Raw genomic sequence first — 15,783 nt, forward strand, 5'->3', positions numbered from 1 at the left:
TACACCGTGAAAGTGTTTGTATTCTCCAGACAGCACTTAGATTCCTATTCATTATAAAAATAAAATATAAACTAAAATAGTAGGAAGACCATGTAAAAAGACTTCCATTAAAACCAAACATAACATTTAAAGAATATCAGCATCTATCTGGATTTGCAGAACGTTGTAATGTTATGGAAGAAAATGTTAGGAAAGAATACCAAGACAAGAGTCTTGCTGTTCTCCAGACTTCAGATCACCTCCAAATCAGGACCAAGGTTTGCAATTTTCTGCTACTATATATGTTACAAAAGTGTCTTAAACTGAGGTCATTCATCAAGTCCCTAAGAACATAATGGTACAAGAGGTTTGCATGGGAAAAATATTTAAGATTTTAAACATTGCCAAGAAGACAAAGGCACAATCTAAATAGAATATATTTTGTATTTTAAAATTACAAAAAAATGGATATGAAAAATTCTTGATAGTTAAACTCATATGTAGCTTGTATCTAAGGCCATAAGTTAGAAGCTTATGTATTTAAAATGGTAGCTGGAAACACATCAAATGGGTAATAGAAACACTCCTTAAAAAGAAATCCCAAATCTCATAGATGCTATTAAGCACCTGCAGCTATTTTGAGCAACTTAACTAAATACTTAATTTTGATCTTGGGAGAACGTAATGAAAAAGTGACTGTTTTCCAGAAGCAAACAGAAAATTAAATTAGTCTATGTGGTGCTATAAGTGTTCATGACACTGAATTACATTGCTTTACTTTGTAGATGTTTATAAAGCCAGCCTATGTTGTTTGACTTTTGAGGGAAGACTAATAGGTGTAGTAAGCGGGGGTGGGCACAAACCCCCTTATGGTTAAGCCAAAATAGGGGTCATGCCTAGGGCATTTTATCTGCCCTGCTTACACACCCCTGGGGAATTGCATCTCAACAGTTGATTCTCTGTTAATCAATTCACATTAGTGCCTGCCTTTTAGTTTTCACTTTGCTGAATTCCAGGAAAGAAGTTCTTAAATCAAATGCATGCTCTCTCTCTGACCTAGCCAGAGCTGTTGCATTTCAAGAAGAAATCAGCAGATTTTGTTTGCTCTACCAGCTGATAAGAGATACCTTCGTAAGTAAAGATTCATAGCCAGCAGACTCAACACAGAACAAGATCCAGTGGTCTGTTTGCACAGGTCAGCAGTAATATGGGAAGAGAGGACATTTATGGAATTTTTTTTCCTCAACCTATTTTCTCTAGCTACAAAGACTCATGTAATACATTATTCTTCTGCTTTCCTTTACTCTCTTATTTACTGTGACTCAAAATGACATGCTTGATAAGGAGACCTGTAGCTCTTGTCATCACTCCTTTTCAATAAGCATGTGTTTTTGCATTGCTCTTGCACTTACAGGCTAAAACTTAGAATAATTCACAAGCGAGAACCACAGGTGAAGAGGGGAGGCAGGGAAGAGTTATGAGCACAGAAATAGCAAGTACGTCATTCACAAAAGCAGATCTGACTTTACATCCAAACTCTTGATCCCCATTCATTAAGCTACTCTCTAGCAGACACACAGATCTTCATACAGAGGATCATCAAAAATAAACTTTATTATCAAACTTAAAATTCACACATTAAACATAAGATCTAGACACAAATAATACTGAAAACATTCTCAAACAATAACCATTTCAGGTAACTTGCATGAGTAGTTAGTTACCATTTTTTTGAATGCTTTTAGAATATTTCTTATTACATATACCATCCTGAAATGTCTTAAAATGCTTAGCTGGCCAGCTTCCAATGAGATTTTTAAATAGGGGAAAACTTATTTCTATAGAAATAACATTATCTAATTATGAATCAGAGACCCATAATTGTAGTGCTTGGGGAAAAAAAAATATCATAGCCTTTCAAAATATTTAGAAGACATAAATAACTATTGTACATTTACAAGTTTAAATATTTAAAGGTCTTTGTTACTATAAAAAGTTACTATGTACATATCAGATGCTATATAGAAATCCAGTCAGAGGCAAATGTTGAGCTCTCAGATTTGGCCACTGAAACCTATGAATTTGGTAGGCAGATTGTCCACAGGGTACACTATGGGGCCCGTTTTCATTGTAGGAGGTCCATTCAGCAGCTGCCAGTCACAGCTCCGAGCCAACTCCACTGTAAATATTTTTAGAAGGACTTTTGCAAACTCTTTGCCCACGCAGCTCCTCAAGCCCCCACCAAAAGGAATGAAACTGAACCGAGAGGAATCCTCTGGAGATGGAGACATGAAGCGATCCGGGTTAAATTCTTCCTTGTTGGTAAAGAGATCTGCCACATCGTGGGTATCACAGATACTGTAAATAACATTCCAACCTTTAGGGATCTGGTAACCCTATGAAAAGAAGAGAAAGAAGTCGTGAAGCACCTTGCTGTATTAATATACGTGAAGTGACAGCATAGGACACATAGGTTCACCCCACCTCCCCCTCCTGGCTTCCTGCAGGCCACTCTACGGCAGACAGGCTATGTGAAAGCACTAGTACTTTGCAGCTGCTCTGAGGAGTTGTGCCCAAGCCTTGCTTACATTTAACTCAAGGGTCTTGAGTGCAATTCGAAATCCTCCAGGAACAGGCGGGCTCAGCCTGAGGGTCTCTTTGATGACACAGCCCGTGTACTTCAGCTGCTCCAAGACCTCCATGTCCAGCTGTTTCTCTTGGTTGGAACTGCACAGTAACCCCTAGAAAGGAAGATGCTGCCATGACATTCACGGAGCGGGCGGCCAGGACTCCTGGACTGCAAAGGAGCTGCCCCCCTCAGTGAGTTGTATTATCCTGCCGCCCCTAAAAGTAGGGTACCACCTGGGTTAAAGGGAGCCCTGTCTGGGACACCTGTCCTGGAGGTATGTCCCACTGCCCCCTCCTTGAAATGGCTCTGGGGAAGATACACACCTTCACCTGCAGTTCTTTCCTCACTTTCTGCAGGACTTCGTGGTGGAGCCCTAGGAAGGCAATCAGTGATGTGGCAGCACTAGCAGTGGTTTCATGGCCCCCAAACAGCAGCTCTGTGGCAGACTCCTTCAGCTCCTTACACAAAGGAAAGAAGAGGGATAAACCAGACACTAAACACAGTATCTCTACCAAGCCCATTCTTCCACTGCAATGCTGTGCATTGCTCCCAGAATGGAACAGACACCCAGGGGCCAGGATGGAGGTGATCAGAGGTGCTTATGCTCCCCATCCAACAGCCTGGTTGCAACCTCTGCACCCCAGTGCTCAACACAAGCTGGTTTATTTTATGGGGAAAGGGAGCACCTCCCGCTCCTTCCTTTTTATCCAAAAGATAAGTGTGATGCTGACAAGGGGGCTGGGGGAAAGGGATGGATCTGGCCCTGGGGAACCTTACCTGCATGTTTAGCTGCTCCCCATTGCCCTGTGTGTATTCCATCAGCAGCTGCAGCGCATCCTTATAGCCGCCCTCGGGCTCCTTACGGGCCATCTTGGCACGGATGTTCTCCTCGATCTTGGCGTGGATGATGTTGCGTGCCCGCAAGCCCTGACCAAGCAGCAGGGAGAGCAATGTGGAACTTGGGGCTGTACTGCCATCCCTCCCACCTGTTCCCCACTGCCCCGGCTGCAGGGGTACCTCTCTCCTCCTGGCCCACCGTGAGCCTTACCCGGTAGAGCCCACTGAACGGCACATCGATGGGGAGGGAGAATAGATTGCGGATCATCTCCTCGAAGGCCTCCACAAGCTGCTGCTCGCCGTCGGGGCTGGCCTGGCGGGGCTGGAAGCCCAGCAGGATCCTCATGGCAATACGAAACATGAGGCGCTTCACCTCGGGGTACACCAGCAGGCAGGGCCCGGCGGCGCCCAGCCATCGCGCCAGGCAGGCGCTCACCTCCTCCTGGATGACGGGCACGTAGTGCTGCAGGGCGTCCCGGGAGAAGGCTCGCATGATCACCTGCCCGAGGGGACGAGGAGGAATGGGACAGAGGCTCAACCGCCGCGTTCGGGGCGACCGCACCCGCTCCCCGCCCGCTGTCGGGCCGTACCTTTTTGCGGTGCTTGTGCTGCCCGTTGTGGAGGTTGGAGAGGCAGCCCGAGCCCAGGATGGTGCGCACCGAGGCGGGCCACTGCACAGAGACGAGCCGGTGCTCGCCCAGCAGGATGTGCCGCACGTTCTCGGCGCCCATCACCCGCACCGTGGGCCGCCCGAAGAGGTGAGTCTTGTAGATGAACCCGTATTTCCTGCGCTTCATCTGTAGAAATTTCCGCCTCTGGACAGGGGAGGAGAGGGGAGAATGATAAAATAAATTTTAAAAGGGAGGAGAGGAAGAGGCAGGGAGAGCAGCTCTTTCCCACCTGGGCACGGGAGCCTGGCAAAGTTGTTGCTCATCTCCCTCCCCTGCAGCCAGAGCAGCAGCCGGGGAACCTCTCCGCTCCCCGCGGCATCGCCTCGCCTTACCTGCAGCACCAGCTGCAGCGTCTCCCCGAAGAAGGGGAGCCCCATGGTGCCCGGGGGCAGTGGGAGCGGGCAGCTGGGGTCGCGGCTGCTCACGCAGTACAAGTCCCAGAGCTTGACGGCGGCTAGAAACAGTAGCAGGGGCAGCAGGAAGGTGCACAGGGCGCTGGCGACCAGGACAGAGAAGCCCATGACTGGGGAGCGAGTCCCGCCTGGCCCCCTGGGAGCTCCGAGTGCGCGGGCCGGGCTCGCCGCGGGCCGCCTTTTATACCCTTCCCAGGTTGCTGCCCACCCTACCTTGGTCCGATAAATTAGTTCACCCAAAGTTCATCTTTAATTGCGGATTGCGGCCTGGCTCCTCCCCCCGAAATCTTTAACTATTTGCTTTGCGTAGTGCATCCTGCCCGCCGCAGATCGCTGCCTGGGAAGGAAAGGTGCCGCCGGGAGCGGCGGCAGAGCCTTCGGGCTCGCTGCCCCTGCACCGCGCTCGGCGAGTGGGCTGCGGGACGCCGCTGATAACTGGTGGCGGCCACCTCCTCCTCCTGCTCCTCGGATTTATCGCCGATGCTCGTCACAGACCAGCAGCTGCGCCGAGAAATGTCCCGCGCCAGCACCCGGCGGCTCGGCTGCCCGCAGACACCTACCCCCGGTGCGCTGCCCGGCCGCGCCGGTGCGCTCTGCGAGCTGCGGAGCTCCTTCGCTCGCTCGCCGCTGTCGCCAGCCGGGAACGGCGAGGTAGCGACCGGAGCCGGACCGAGGGGTCCCCGTGCTAGGGCAGCTGGGCTGCACCCCGGGCAGAGCCGCAGCAGTGCCGCCGCATCGGCGGAGGAGCCTCCGCTGTCCCCTGGTTCACCTCGAAAGGCTCGGCTTGTATTTCTGCCGGCCGCGGAGGAAGGAGCCGCCGGCAACAGTCCGTCTCTCGATGCAGGTTCAAGCGCGGGTCACCGAGGGAAAGGGAGGTGAGGGCGGAAAGGAAACACCAAACCCGCCGTGCCCAGCTCCTCTCCCCGGGATCCACTGCTCACCCTCGCCTGAGGCTGCCTGGCATCCCGTCGGGGCTGCCGCGGTCGGAAAGAGGCGCTCAGCACCGGCGGGCACTCCGCCTGCAGGCGCGCCGCAGAGGGGCTCGCTCCCGGTGCCCGCAGGCAGGCACCGGGGGCTGCGCTCCGGGCGGGAGCGGCGGCCCCGAGCGGGAGGAGCGCGGCGGTACCGGGGCGCCCGGCGGGGCTGGGCAGGCTGTGCTGGCTGGGGCTGGGGCGGCCGCCGTGTCCCGGCGCAGAAGCCGCTGGGGAAGGGGTGCCCGTCGCGGAGCGCGGCTGCGGGGCCGCGGAGCTCTCTGCCGGGCACGGCTGCTGCCAATACACCACCGCGCTTGCTTTTTTCTTTTTTTTTTTTTACAGTTTTTACCTCTTCCCTCTCTGTTACTTTTGCTTTATTGCTCCCAGACAAGCCCAATAAACGCTGGAAGTTTTGTGTGTGTGTCTGTGTATGGGAGAGGGAGATGTCACTTTTAATTATTATTTTTCTAGCAATGAACGCATCACACGGGACCCTCCCTCCTCTTACGATGCCTTGCGGGAGCGAGGCTGCCCGCCTCTGCACCCTGTTACCCAAGAGGGACACCCCCGGAGGGTAGCCCCCCGGCCCCGGAGGCAGCAGCCCCTCGGGGTACGCCGCGGTCCCGGGCGGCTCCGCGGAGCCCGTCCGAGAGCGGCGGCCGCGCCCTGACCCGGCGCTCTCTCCTTGCCGGGCGCTGACCTGCTTGTGACCTACAACACGGACCGTGACATCTGCGTGAACCCGGCCGGCAAGCGCGCCAAGTTCACTGTCTATCAAAATAACGAGATACGGTGGCCTGAGCACCGATAATTGCCACAGGAAGGCTTTATTATCTCCCCAGCTGTGTATTCCCCAGCCACCGGCTTGAAAAGAATCAAATGGTAAAGAGTGAAAGGGATAATTAAAAACATCTTGGAAGGGGGTCAAGAAATTAACAGCCTAATATGAACAAACTTTGATTACAAGTAACAATTATTACACTTCATTTGTAAATGCTCGTGTTTATCTGCAAACAAAATCAGTTTCAAGTCTTTTTTTTTTTTTAACTAGATTCATGTTACATTTTTCAGCGGGTGGCTACAGGGCTCGTTAGCGCTCGGGGTAATTTTTAAGTGCGCTGCTGGAGAAGCCCCGACCCTTCTGCACCAGGCTCAGCCCTGCCCACAGCCCTGCCTGCGGTGGGACCCCGAATCGCCCGCGGTCTCAGTCAGCCAGCAGCTCCTGCTAATTAAAGTTAGTCATTGCCACTTGCACCCACCATCTACTGATTTCACCTCTGATAAGCAAAAGATTCACCTTTCAGGACAAGGTCAGGAGAGGCAGAGGCTCTGGTTCACTACAGGGCCGGCCTGCCAACAGCACTTAACTCAGCCCTGCAGTTCAACCTCCAGATTTGACCTGTTACATTTGGGAGCCACATTTCTGCCCCAGGTAGCGGAGTGGTCACTGCACAGCCCTCAGACAGCCAACGGTGGCACACACCCTGCTGCAGTGCCCCAGCACAGTCAAGGGGGATTGGCCAGGGTGAGGTCATTTGTAGCCTGGCACGGAAGCAGGATGATGACAGAGTTTCAGGAGACTGAAAAGCTCTCAGGGCCTTTCCAAAGGGACACTGTGCCACATTTTGGCCCTCACAGGTCAAGCTGGTGCTTCACACAGAGCACACCACACCACCGGACACAGGAAGCTCTGGAGGAACAAGGCAGATTATTTTCCCCACTGCATCCACACAGGATGCATGACAGTGGGGAGCAAAGGGGAAGCTGAAAGAAGCTTATAAACATATTGTTGTGGATCAAGGACCTGGCTCTAGTTCTGTTATCAGTACACAAGCAACAGGACTCACTTCATTTTACATGGGAGAGAAACACTCTGTGGAGGTACTCAAAAACCATCTAGAATGGTGCTCTCAGAACCCAAGCTTAGCCCCAGCTTCCACCCTGTGGATGGACCATGGAGCTGCTGTCCTGGCACTTTCGCTGGCAGAGCTAGGCTGACAGAGCTGGCAAGGTCAGCCTGGCCAGCCAGCCACCACAGAGCCTGTGTCACCTTGCAAATGTCCCCTCTGCAATGTGAACAGCATCACCAGGAACAAGGGACTTTCTACCACAAATCAGACATATTCAGAAATGTCCATTTTCTAAATGTTTGCTCCCCAAAGCCCCCTCCCATGCTTCAGTTCGATCCTGCGGTTAGGATTGGACTTGTAGCTGGGGAGCACATCCTGTGGGGACAGTAGAGTGGGGCTTCATGGCAGACCCCAAGCAGCAGCACAGTGCTCAACACAACATACACAGCTACTACTACTGGGTGACTGAGAGATATCCTCTTTGTGCCAGCTCTAATGGGAAGTGCAGGAATGAGATTAAATATTTACAATAAAAACCACTTTACACCCTATTATTCTAGCTAGCACTGATGCCATGAATTGAGCAGCTCTGGCTTGTGTTTTCCTGCAGATCCCCCCATCTTTCTTCTTTTTACATCTAAAAAGCTACAGTGTTCAGGATGTTCATCCTGCCTCTCCTATAACACAGGAGAGGCAGGAGACAACCTAGGGATAGAAATGCTCTGGGAGCCTTAGCTGTAGGCCTGAGTTTTGCTCCACATCCCTGGTAGCTGGAGACCTTTATGGAGTGGGGGCTGGCTGAGGCCCCATGGCATATGCTCCCTGCCAGCAACTTCGGTGGGTTTTGCCCCCAGGCTGGGGCTGAGGTTCACCCTAGCGCTCAGGAGTGAACTGCAGGACTCTCCCTACCAGCCTGTACACTAGGAGGGGAAAAACAGACCTTTAGGTTTTGCTCTGCAGTGATCCAGTGCCATACCCAGCCTGAGGCAGTGGAGACCTGCCCCCAGTAGCTGTGGAGGGGCATCAGCTCCAGGGCTGAGGGGAGCAGCATACCCCTAGCTCAGGCCCCGCAGCCATGGCCAGGCTACAAGGGGTGGAAGTAGAGCTGCAGCCCATCATCAACGGGGTGCACGATGGGCACGGTCTGCATGGCGGGGTAGCCAGGGGTGGCCAGCTCCCAGCGGGCTGTGCTGACCAGCTCAATGGCCAGCAGCTTGAGGATGGCCTGTGCCAGCTCCTTCCCGATGCAGCTCCGTGCCCCACCACCGAAGGGGATGTAGTGGAACCGGCCTGCAGCCTCCATCCGGGTGGCACCAAAGCGGTCTGGGTCGAAGCTGCTGGGGGGGCTCTGGTAGACAGCAGCTGTCTCATGTGTGTCACGGATGCTGTACATGACACTCCAGCCTTTGGGGATCTGGTAGCCCTGGGAGGGGAGAGAAAAGGGGAGGAGTGTTACATACCCGTGCTAGTAGAGGGTGAGCAGACGGTGCCTGAGGACAGCCCCAACATACTGCCCACCTGCTCTGTAGCTCCTTTTCTCCCCAGCCGAGCTGAGACCCACAGAGGTTGCTGAGTGCCACCTCCCCCTGAGCTACACTGCCAAGCACCACCACTGTGCTGTGCTTGCATGAAGTGCAAGCAGTTCCCTAACAGCCTGCAAGGCACTTACATCGAGCTCAAAAGTCTGCAGTGCCGTCCTGTAGCCTCCGGAGACTGGGGGCAGCACCCGCAGCACCTCCTTAATCACACAGTCCAGGTAGCGCAGGCGGCTCAGCTTCTCCAGGCTGATGTCCGAGGAGCAGTGACAGCTCTGCCCTGATGGTGCCTGGAGCTGGGAGCCAGTGCAGAAGTTGCTCCGGGGGACGGTGGGCTCCAGCAGGGCACCGGACTGGAGGGAACCTTCCTCCACTGAGGCCGGGGGCTGGCTCTGATCCTTCTGAACATCTTTGGCCGTGGAGTGGAAACGTGGTTTCTCTCTGTCCCTGCTCTGCATGGTCAGGGTGTCCGGGCAGGGTCCTGCAGGGTGGCACTCACACTGCTGATACAGTTCATGGGACATCAGCTCCTGCTTTATTTTTTCAATCACTGAGGGGTGCTTCAGTAGCAGGAGGATCAGAGAAGTGCTGGCACTAGCCGTGGTGAAAAAAGCAGCAAATATGAGCTCAATTGCTGACTCCTGGGAGAGGAATGAAGGTGACAAGTTTGAATGCCATTTTAAACTGATTGTGATTTAGACTGTTCTCACCTTTTTCAGATTTTGTCCCTGTGCAAAGGGCCCTGGCCCCCACTCTGTTTTCCACAAAGCTGCACCCATCCTGGGTTGGCAGGAAGCAAACCATTTATGAACTGGACATCCACTTGCCCAGCGACTGGTGCAGAAACACAGCTGAGTACACATCACCACCAGTGATGAGCTTTCCTCCTAAGATTTACCAATTTTAAAGCAGCATTTTAACATGCATTATAGCACACTGAGTGAAGTCCATTTCAAGCATTATGCCTTTTCTCTTCATCTGCCAATTCCCCTTTGCACCCACCTTTTACTCTTCTGCCCAGGCAGTGGATATGAGCGTGTTTATGCACAAATCCTAGATGTGCTGGTAGCTAAAATGGGTTGCATTTGATGCATCTCTGGTTATAATTGACCATTTGCTTATCTGGGAGGGGACTGAAGCCAAGAGTTCAGAGCAGAAAGACCTCTCTGCTACAGCAGGTCAGCCTGGGAAGTACTATAGCTTGCAGGGAGCACACACCAGGCAAAGGACTTGCTCACCTTTCAAGCTTTACAGCCTGAAGCACAGCAGTATTTCTGATAGCTCTGCAGCAGATGTATCCATTGCAAGTTAGGAAGTTAACCAGCTCAGATAGATGGACCATAGAACAGTCAAATCTGTAATAGGTGCCTTGTTCCAGTTCACAGATCCCCACGCAGCCTCCCAGTCTTTGCGGGACTGTCTGCAGGGTCTATATTGGCACAGCACATACCAGGATGCTGTGGGCTGTTTGCAGCACCCTCTGATGAACTTTTGCAAATGGTTTTCCAAAAGTTAAGGGCTGCCCAGAGCTGGGTCATGGCATATCATGTCTCTGACAGCAAACATAATGCTCAAACCTACAACACCATCTGAAGGTGCCAGTGGGAGCACAGGACTGGGAGCACCAAGGCCAGAGGCCAGAGACAAAAGCGAAGGGAGGAATACCAGGAGCTACCACCCTGGGAGGACTGGGACCTGGCTGGCACTACAGAGCACTAATTGCTTCAGTCCAGGGGCAAAGCAGAGCAAAATCCTCCAAGGACACAGAGCAGTTTCCTTTCACATGACTGTATGTCTGGACTTTAAATTGTTCAGACACAACAATTGTTCTGGAGAGGTGAAGCCACAAACACAGAGAAGGACACCTGAAGCCTGAATGTACTTGGACCCAAGTCTGATACGGTCAAGGATCATGTCACAAGGATGACTCTTTGCTACCATCCCCAGTGCCATATATTGGCTGGACTAGATGCTTTTGTCAAAGTGCAGCTCTCAAGGGCATCTTTCAGCTGAAATAAAACCTCTGGAATAACAGATCCCTGTCGACCCCTATCACACCTCCTGCAGGCATGAGCAGGGATTTTTACATTCACAAGGTAGCAGATCCAGATGAAAAGAAAGCTCTCAGTTCCACCACTTGCAATTAAACCCCAAGACATTTCAATAGCATGCAAGGAATTTAGGGCAAGCTCTGCAATTTGAAATAACAGCCCTTATGACTCTCTGCATCAACCTCTGACAGTGCTGCTGCAGAAGCTGTGACACTGAGCCGCTGACTTTCCCTTCCTGCTTCTACAAGGCCAACATAACCAGTGCCTGGAAGGCAGCACCTTCCCAAGTTTCACCAGTATTGTCCCTGTGCTACAGCCCAACTCCCTGTCCTGGAGGGCAGGACATGCAGCATTACAGTTCCACCCATCCAGCCAGTGACAGCACTATTATGTAGGATGGGGTCTTTTTAATCTTTTCAGGGTTTTAAGTATTTTAAAACAGTACTTTTGGTAAAGCAATATTTTTTTAATGACCTTTATATTTCAAGGGTCCTGGTAAGTTCATGCCAGCAGCGTATCTAGGAAAACTTCTGGAAAGACTGTCCTTCCAAATAATTTGAACACAAAGCAAATTAGTAACTAGTGTGTGCCAGTGTTTGGAGGCTCTCTCAAAGACAGATAAATCCACATCTCTGAGACAGCTTTGGACTTTTTATCCAATTACACCATTTAATGGAATGAAAGCTCTCCTACTGTTATATTAGAGTTGAATATTGCCATAATTGCAAGCATAGGCAGTTTGGTTTGCAAGCAATTTTGTTAAATACAGACAAAATAGAAATCTTCTAACCATAATGCTACAGGACAGCGTATCCTATAGTATATATATATAATATACTATGATTTCAAGCAGCTGGCCCCAGATCACCGCCATGTAACTCCATATTACATTTAATATCCCCTTATTGCATTTGTGGTCAGAGCCAGGGACATGATGAGAGATCATGAAATTATTCTTGTGTAATATTCATGTGAAAACTAACAGAGAGTAATTAATCTTAATCCATCACATTTTGAACGTTTCAATTATTTTAAAAATTACATTATAATAAAAACATATATTAGAATAAATAATATAATAAATAATTATAATAAAATTACTTTATAAACATATTTTTATTCTAATTATATCTACTAGTTGCTTAAAGATTTTCAAATATTTTAGATTTAAAGATTACCTTTTTACAAAATATTTATAAAATATTAATCTTTAGACAGTTTTCCTTAAATACTTAAGTAAGCAGTGAAACTACCTTTAAACTATATTCAAATACTTTTGAACCGTATTCAGCTGCTGTACCCATGCAAAACTGCTTCAAAACTTGTTATATAAATGTAGTGTCATCTGTCATTCACTGATACCAAGTGACCTGGAACTATGAATGATGCAGTACTAATGACAATTTTTTCCCAAGATCTTTGGGAAAATACTCTTCACATTCAGTTAGTGGTTTAGGCTCAGTAAGGACTACTGGGTTCATCCTTACCTTTAGCTCCTGCATGGTGAATTCCTTGCCGTGCTCCTTGGCACTGTTCATTATGAAATCCAGAGCATCACTGTGATCTTCTGGGTTGTTTCTCTGCAGTTTTTCCTGTATAGCCTTCTCCATAAACTCATGTAGCATGTCCCGTGCTTTTATTCCCTGTGAGAGGCAGACACAGTTCAGGAGAACCTTAGGAATTGAACCCCTCTCCTGAGAGACTGAGGGAGCCCATGCGTAGCAATCCTTAAAACCAGGATCTATAACAGCAAGAACAGTTTAATCTGTTGCCCAGCCCCAGAGCCTTGCAAGAGGCAGCAGTCTGGGGGGAACTGCTGCACATTCTGTTGCTTTGCTATTGTGAATCAAATACAATAAGTCACAAGAAATTCTCTGAGAGGAAAAGACAGCAGTAAACACGTGGTACCAAGTTCAGAGGCATCTGCGCTGAGCAAACCCACAGTTGTGTCAGGTCCAAAAGAAGCTTGTCCAAAGGGACAAGAAGAGGTAACTTAATAAAACTGAGTCCAGACAGTAAGGCACATCTGAGGAGGGATCAAATGAGTGGCTTAACCAGGATATAGTGGAAAAAGACACATTAATCACAGCCAGCTCATCTTCAGTTGTGTAACATTCATGTAAGATCTCAGCAAGTCAAGTGATCAGCAACCTCTTTGCAAAGTGGGATGGAGTCACAGAGTGTGGCTCTCTATCAAGATGCTTCCTGCAAAAGCCAGAAGGATGAGATTTGGAATGAAAAATGGCCACGACCAGATGTTGGGAAAAACATACAAAGGCTTAGATTTGAGGTGGGAAGGACTGGAAAAAGTAAACAGGGTAGGGAGCAAGGGGAAAGACAAGGGGACCTAAATGCAAGTGGAACATATTGGTCTGGGGCCAAACAGCCTGTGGCGGACCTGAGAGAGGGCAGAGAGGGGTAGGATGTGAGGGGTGAAAGCCCACACTGTGCCAACCTGCAAAGGGAAACTGGACAGGGAAAACCAGAGCTTTGAACTGGTGAAGAGCAGCAGGGAGGCTGGGGGTGAACTGGGACTGGCTGGGTAAGGGGATCCAGTGGGGCAGAGCTCACAGTGGAAATAAGAGATGAGGGAAGACCTGGCTAAAGTGGGGAGGAGACTTCAGCTGTGGTAAGTACGGAGAACCTAAAGTCAGAGGAGGGAGTAATGTGAGAGGAGGGGTGGTACACAGGACCAATACCTAGAACAGGAGTGTAGGGAGGCAGGCAAAGAGGAGCAGAGCAGCAGGGAGGAAACTGCAAGTTGAAAGAGGCAGAGGAGGCTGTCTGCCACGTTCCTCTCCCTGGGCTGTCTCTGTGCTGCTGGGCTACAAGGGACCAAGGATCATAAGAGGTCCCAAGTCTTTGGCCTGCCTAAGTTGCACAGGGGGTGCTAAACTGAGCTGTGTGCTCATGCCCACAGACCCCTCTGCCGTGGGCTGACAGGAGTCCAGGTAGGATGAGATGGGACAGGCCCAGACATGATGAACTAACCAGAGGCAACATATGGGATGAGGGAGAAGAGAAGCCCTGCATGGTACAATGAACTGGAGCCAGGACCCAAAGGTGCTGGAAGTCAACCAGGAGCAGGTGGGAAGTGCAGAGAAAGCGAAATGGCTGAATTAGGTAAGACACCAAGCCCTCAGACCTGGAATAGGGTGCTGCAGATGTCCTGGCCTGCTGGAAGTGCCCCTGGGCAGGCCTGGGGACAGGAGGTCTCTGCTGCCAGGGCCCAGGCCTTTGTCCCCAGGCAGAGGGAACGGGACATGCGGCAGTACCTTGCGCAACCCACTGAAGGGTATGTTGAGGGGCAGGGAGAAGAGGTTCTCCACCAGCTGTTCAAAAGTTTTGGCCAGATCCTTGAACTGCTTTTCCTCCAGGCGGAGCCCCAGCAGAATCCGAGCTGCAATGCGGAAAGTTAAGGTTTTAGCGGAGGAATAAACTGCAATGGAGCCCGGCTCCATGCACCAGCCCCGCAGCTCCCAGCTCACAACCTTCTGGATCCGTGGAAGGTAGCTCTCCAGGGCAGCACGGCTGAAGACTCTGGCCAGGATCTAGGAGGAAAAGGGGGAACACAAGCAGGTAGTTAAAGCAGGGGGAGCACACATGCTACTGAGGCCCAAGCCTGGGCGGAGGTGCCGCCTGGGCTGTGTGCCCTGTTGTGGTGGTCGAGAGACTCACCTTGCGGCGTTGGCGGTGCAGGTCACCGGTGGAGCTGAGCAGGGTGTGGGAGCCCAGGATGATATGGGTGCTCTGGGGCCACTGCGTGCTGACCAGTGTGTGCTCGCCCAGAAGGATCTTGCGGATGTTCTCAGCGCCTGTCACCCGCACCACCGGCCGGCCCAGGAGGTGGGTCTTGAAGACGTTTCCGTATCTCTCCCGCCGTGAGCTATGGAAGCGGGAGCCCTGGGGACGAGCTGCGGGTCAGCCTATGGCTTCCACCAGTCCCTTCCCACCCCGCCCTCGTCCACCGGCGCCTTACCTGGAGCAGCCAGTGCAGAGTCTCCCCAAAAAACGGCCAGCCCATGGAGCCCTTGGGCAGGGGCAGGGCGCTGGCCCGGTCCCGGCTGAGGCTCCAGCGCAGCGCCCACAGGTGCCGGCACAGGGTGACCAGCAGAGCCAGGGCCAGCAGCGCCAGCGCCGACGCCTCGGGCCAGGAGAGCCCGGCCAGCATCCTCCTCCGGCGGCGGGGACGGGCGGGCGGCTGCGGGGGCGGCTGTCAGACCGGCTACCGGCGGCGGGCGCTGCACGGCGGGCCCTGCCGGCTGCTGCCCGCCCGGCCCCGCTCGCCTCCTGCTGCCGGTTCGCCCCTCGGCCACATTTATATAGATATTGGCCACTTACGCCCGATCCACCTTCGGAGATGACGTATCCGCTGCATATTTAAGCGGCGCGGCCAAGTGCGGTGATTGGCGCGGGAGAGTCGGGCACAGCGGCCGAGGGGCGCGGGGCCGCGGCGGGGCAGCCCCCCCGGGGATGGGAGCCCGGCGGCCCCCCTCCCACCCCTCTCCCAGCCCCTCGTGGCGCCCCAGCCGGCGGCGGGACGGCTGCCCTGGGAGCGGGAGCCCCCGGCGCCCCCTCGGGCCAGCACTCCCCGCCGCCCAGCGAAGGTAGTGAGTCCCGTCCCGGGCTCCCCCGACCGGGGAGCGCCCCAGTCCCGCCTCTCCCGGCTGCCCGGACTGCAGCGACAGTCGGGGCGATCCTGCAGTGCCCCCGACCCGCACCTCGCCGTCGGAGCCGCCCCGACCGCCTTCCCCAGGGGTAAATCGCCACTGAGTCAGGACCCGTACAGGTCCCGCGAAACCGGCTCTGAGGTGCGTGCTGGTGTGTGAAATTAAACAGGAACA

General features: G+C 52.3%; 2 protein-coding genes across 4 annotated transcripts; both read right to left on the reverse strand.

Moving 5' to 3' along the window:
- Positions 1–1,566: 1,566 nt before the first annotated feature.
- On the reverse strand, positions 1,567–4,641 carry LOC135418068 (cytochrome P450 26A1). 2 transcript variants are annotated; one of them, XM_064662930.1, is made up of 7 exons: positions 4,449–4,641; positions 4,036–4,260; positions 3,657–3,944; positions 3,386–3,535; positions 2,932–3,063; positions 2,568–2,720; positions 1,567–2,375 (listed from the first exon to the last, which is right to left on the reverse strand). In XM_064662930.1, exons 1-7 carry the CDS (start codon positions 4,635–4,637, stop codon positions 2,034–2,036), a joined length of 1,479 nt encoding a protein of 492 aa, XP_064519000.1. In that variant the 5' UTR covers positions 4,638–4,641; the 3' UTR covers positions 1,567–2,033. The 2 variants fall into 2 exon arrangements, with proteins under 2 accessions (XP_064519000.1, XP_064518999.1); XM_064662929.1 differs by having other exon boundaries at positions 2,932–3,066.
- Positions 4,642–6,310: 1,669 nt separating this feature from the next.
- On the reverse strand, positions 6,311–15,697 carry LOC135418067 (cytochrome P450 26C1). 2 transcript variants are annotated; one of them, XM_064662927.1, is made up of 6 exons: positions 14,919–15,697; positions 14,618–14,842; positions 14,215–14,490; positions 12,427–12,582; positions 9,023–9,529; positions 6,311–8,776 (listed from the first exon to the last, which is right to left on the reverse strand). In XM_064662927.1, the coding sequence occupies exons 1-6, from the start codon at positions 15,108–15,110 to the stop codon at positions 8,438–8,440; spliced, it is 1,695 nt and encodes a 564-aa protein (XP_064518997.1). In that variant the 5' UTR covers positions 15,111–15,697; the 3' UTR covers positions 6,311–8,437. The 2 variants fall into 2 exon arrangements, with proteins under 2 accessions (XP_064518997.1, XP_064518998.1); XM_064662928.1 differs by lacking the exon at positions 14,215–14,490.
- Between the last annotated feature and the right edge of the window lie 86 nt (positions 15,698–15,783).

This window comes from Pseudopipra pipra, chromosome 8 (genome assembly GCF_036250125.1).
Source record: "Pseudopipra pipra isolate bDixPip1 chromosome 8, bDixPip1.hap1, whole genome shotgun sequence".
In the NCBI taxonomy this organism is placed as follows: Eukaryota; Metazoa; Chordata; class Aves; order Passeriformes; family Pipridae; genus Pseudopipra; species Pseudopipra pipra.

Excerpts from the sequence above, each read along its gene's own strand:
- LOC135418067 (XM_064662927.1), bottom strand. The coding sequence starts at position 15,110 with ATGCTGGCCGGGCTCTCCTGGCCCGAGGCGTCGGCGCTGGCGCTGCTG. Across the intron at positions 14,491-14,617 it reads TGCACCGCCAACGCCGCAAG|ATCCTGGCCAGAGTCTTCAG; the intron begins GTGAGTCTCTCG and ends TTTTCCTCCTAG. Across the intron at positions 8,777-9,022 it reads TGCAGACTTTTGAGCTCGAT|GGCTACCAGATCCCCAAAGG; the intron begins GTAAGTGCCTTG and ends CTCCCCTCCCAG.
- LOC135418068 (XM_064662929.1), bottom strand. The coding sequence starts at position 4,637 with ATGGGCTTCTCTGTCCTGGTCGCCAGCGCCCTGTGCACCTTCCTGCTG. Across the intron at positions 4,261-4,448 it reads CGCTGCAGCTGGTGCTGCAG|AGGCGGAAATTTCTACAGAT; the intron begins GTAAGGCGAGGC and ends TCCCCTGTCCAG. Across the intron at positions 2,721-2,931 it reads GGAAAGAACTGCAGGTGAAG|GGGTTACTGTGCAGTTCCAA; the intron begins GTGTGTATCTTC and ends CTTCCTTTCTAG.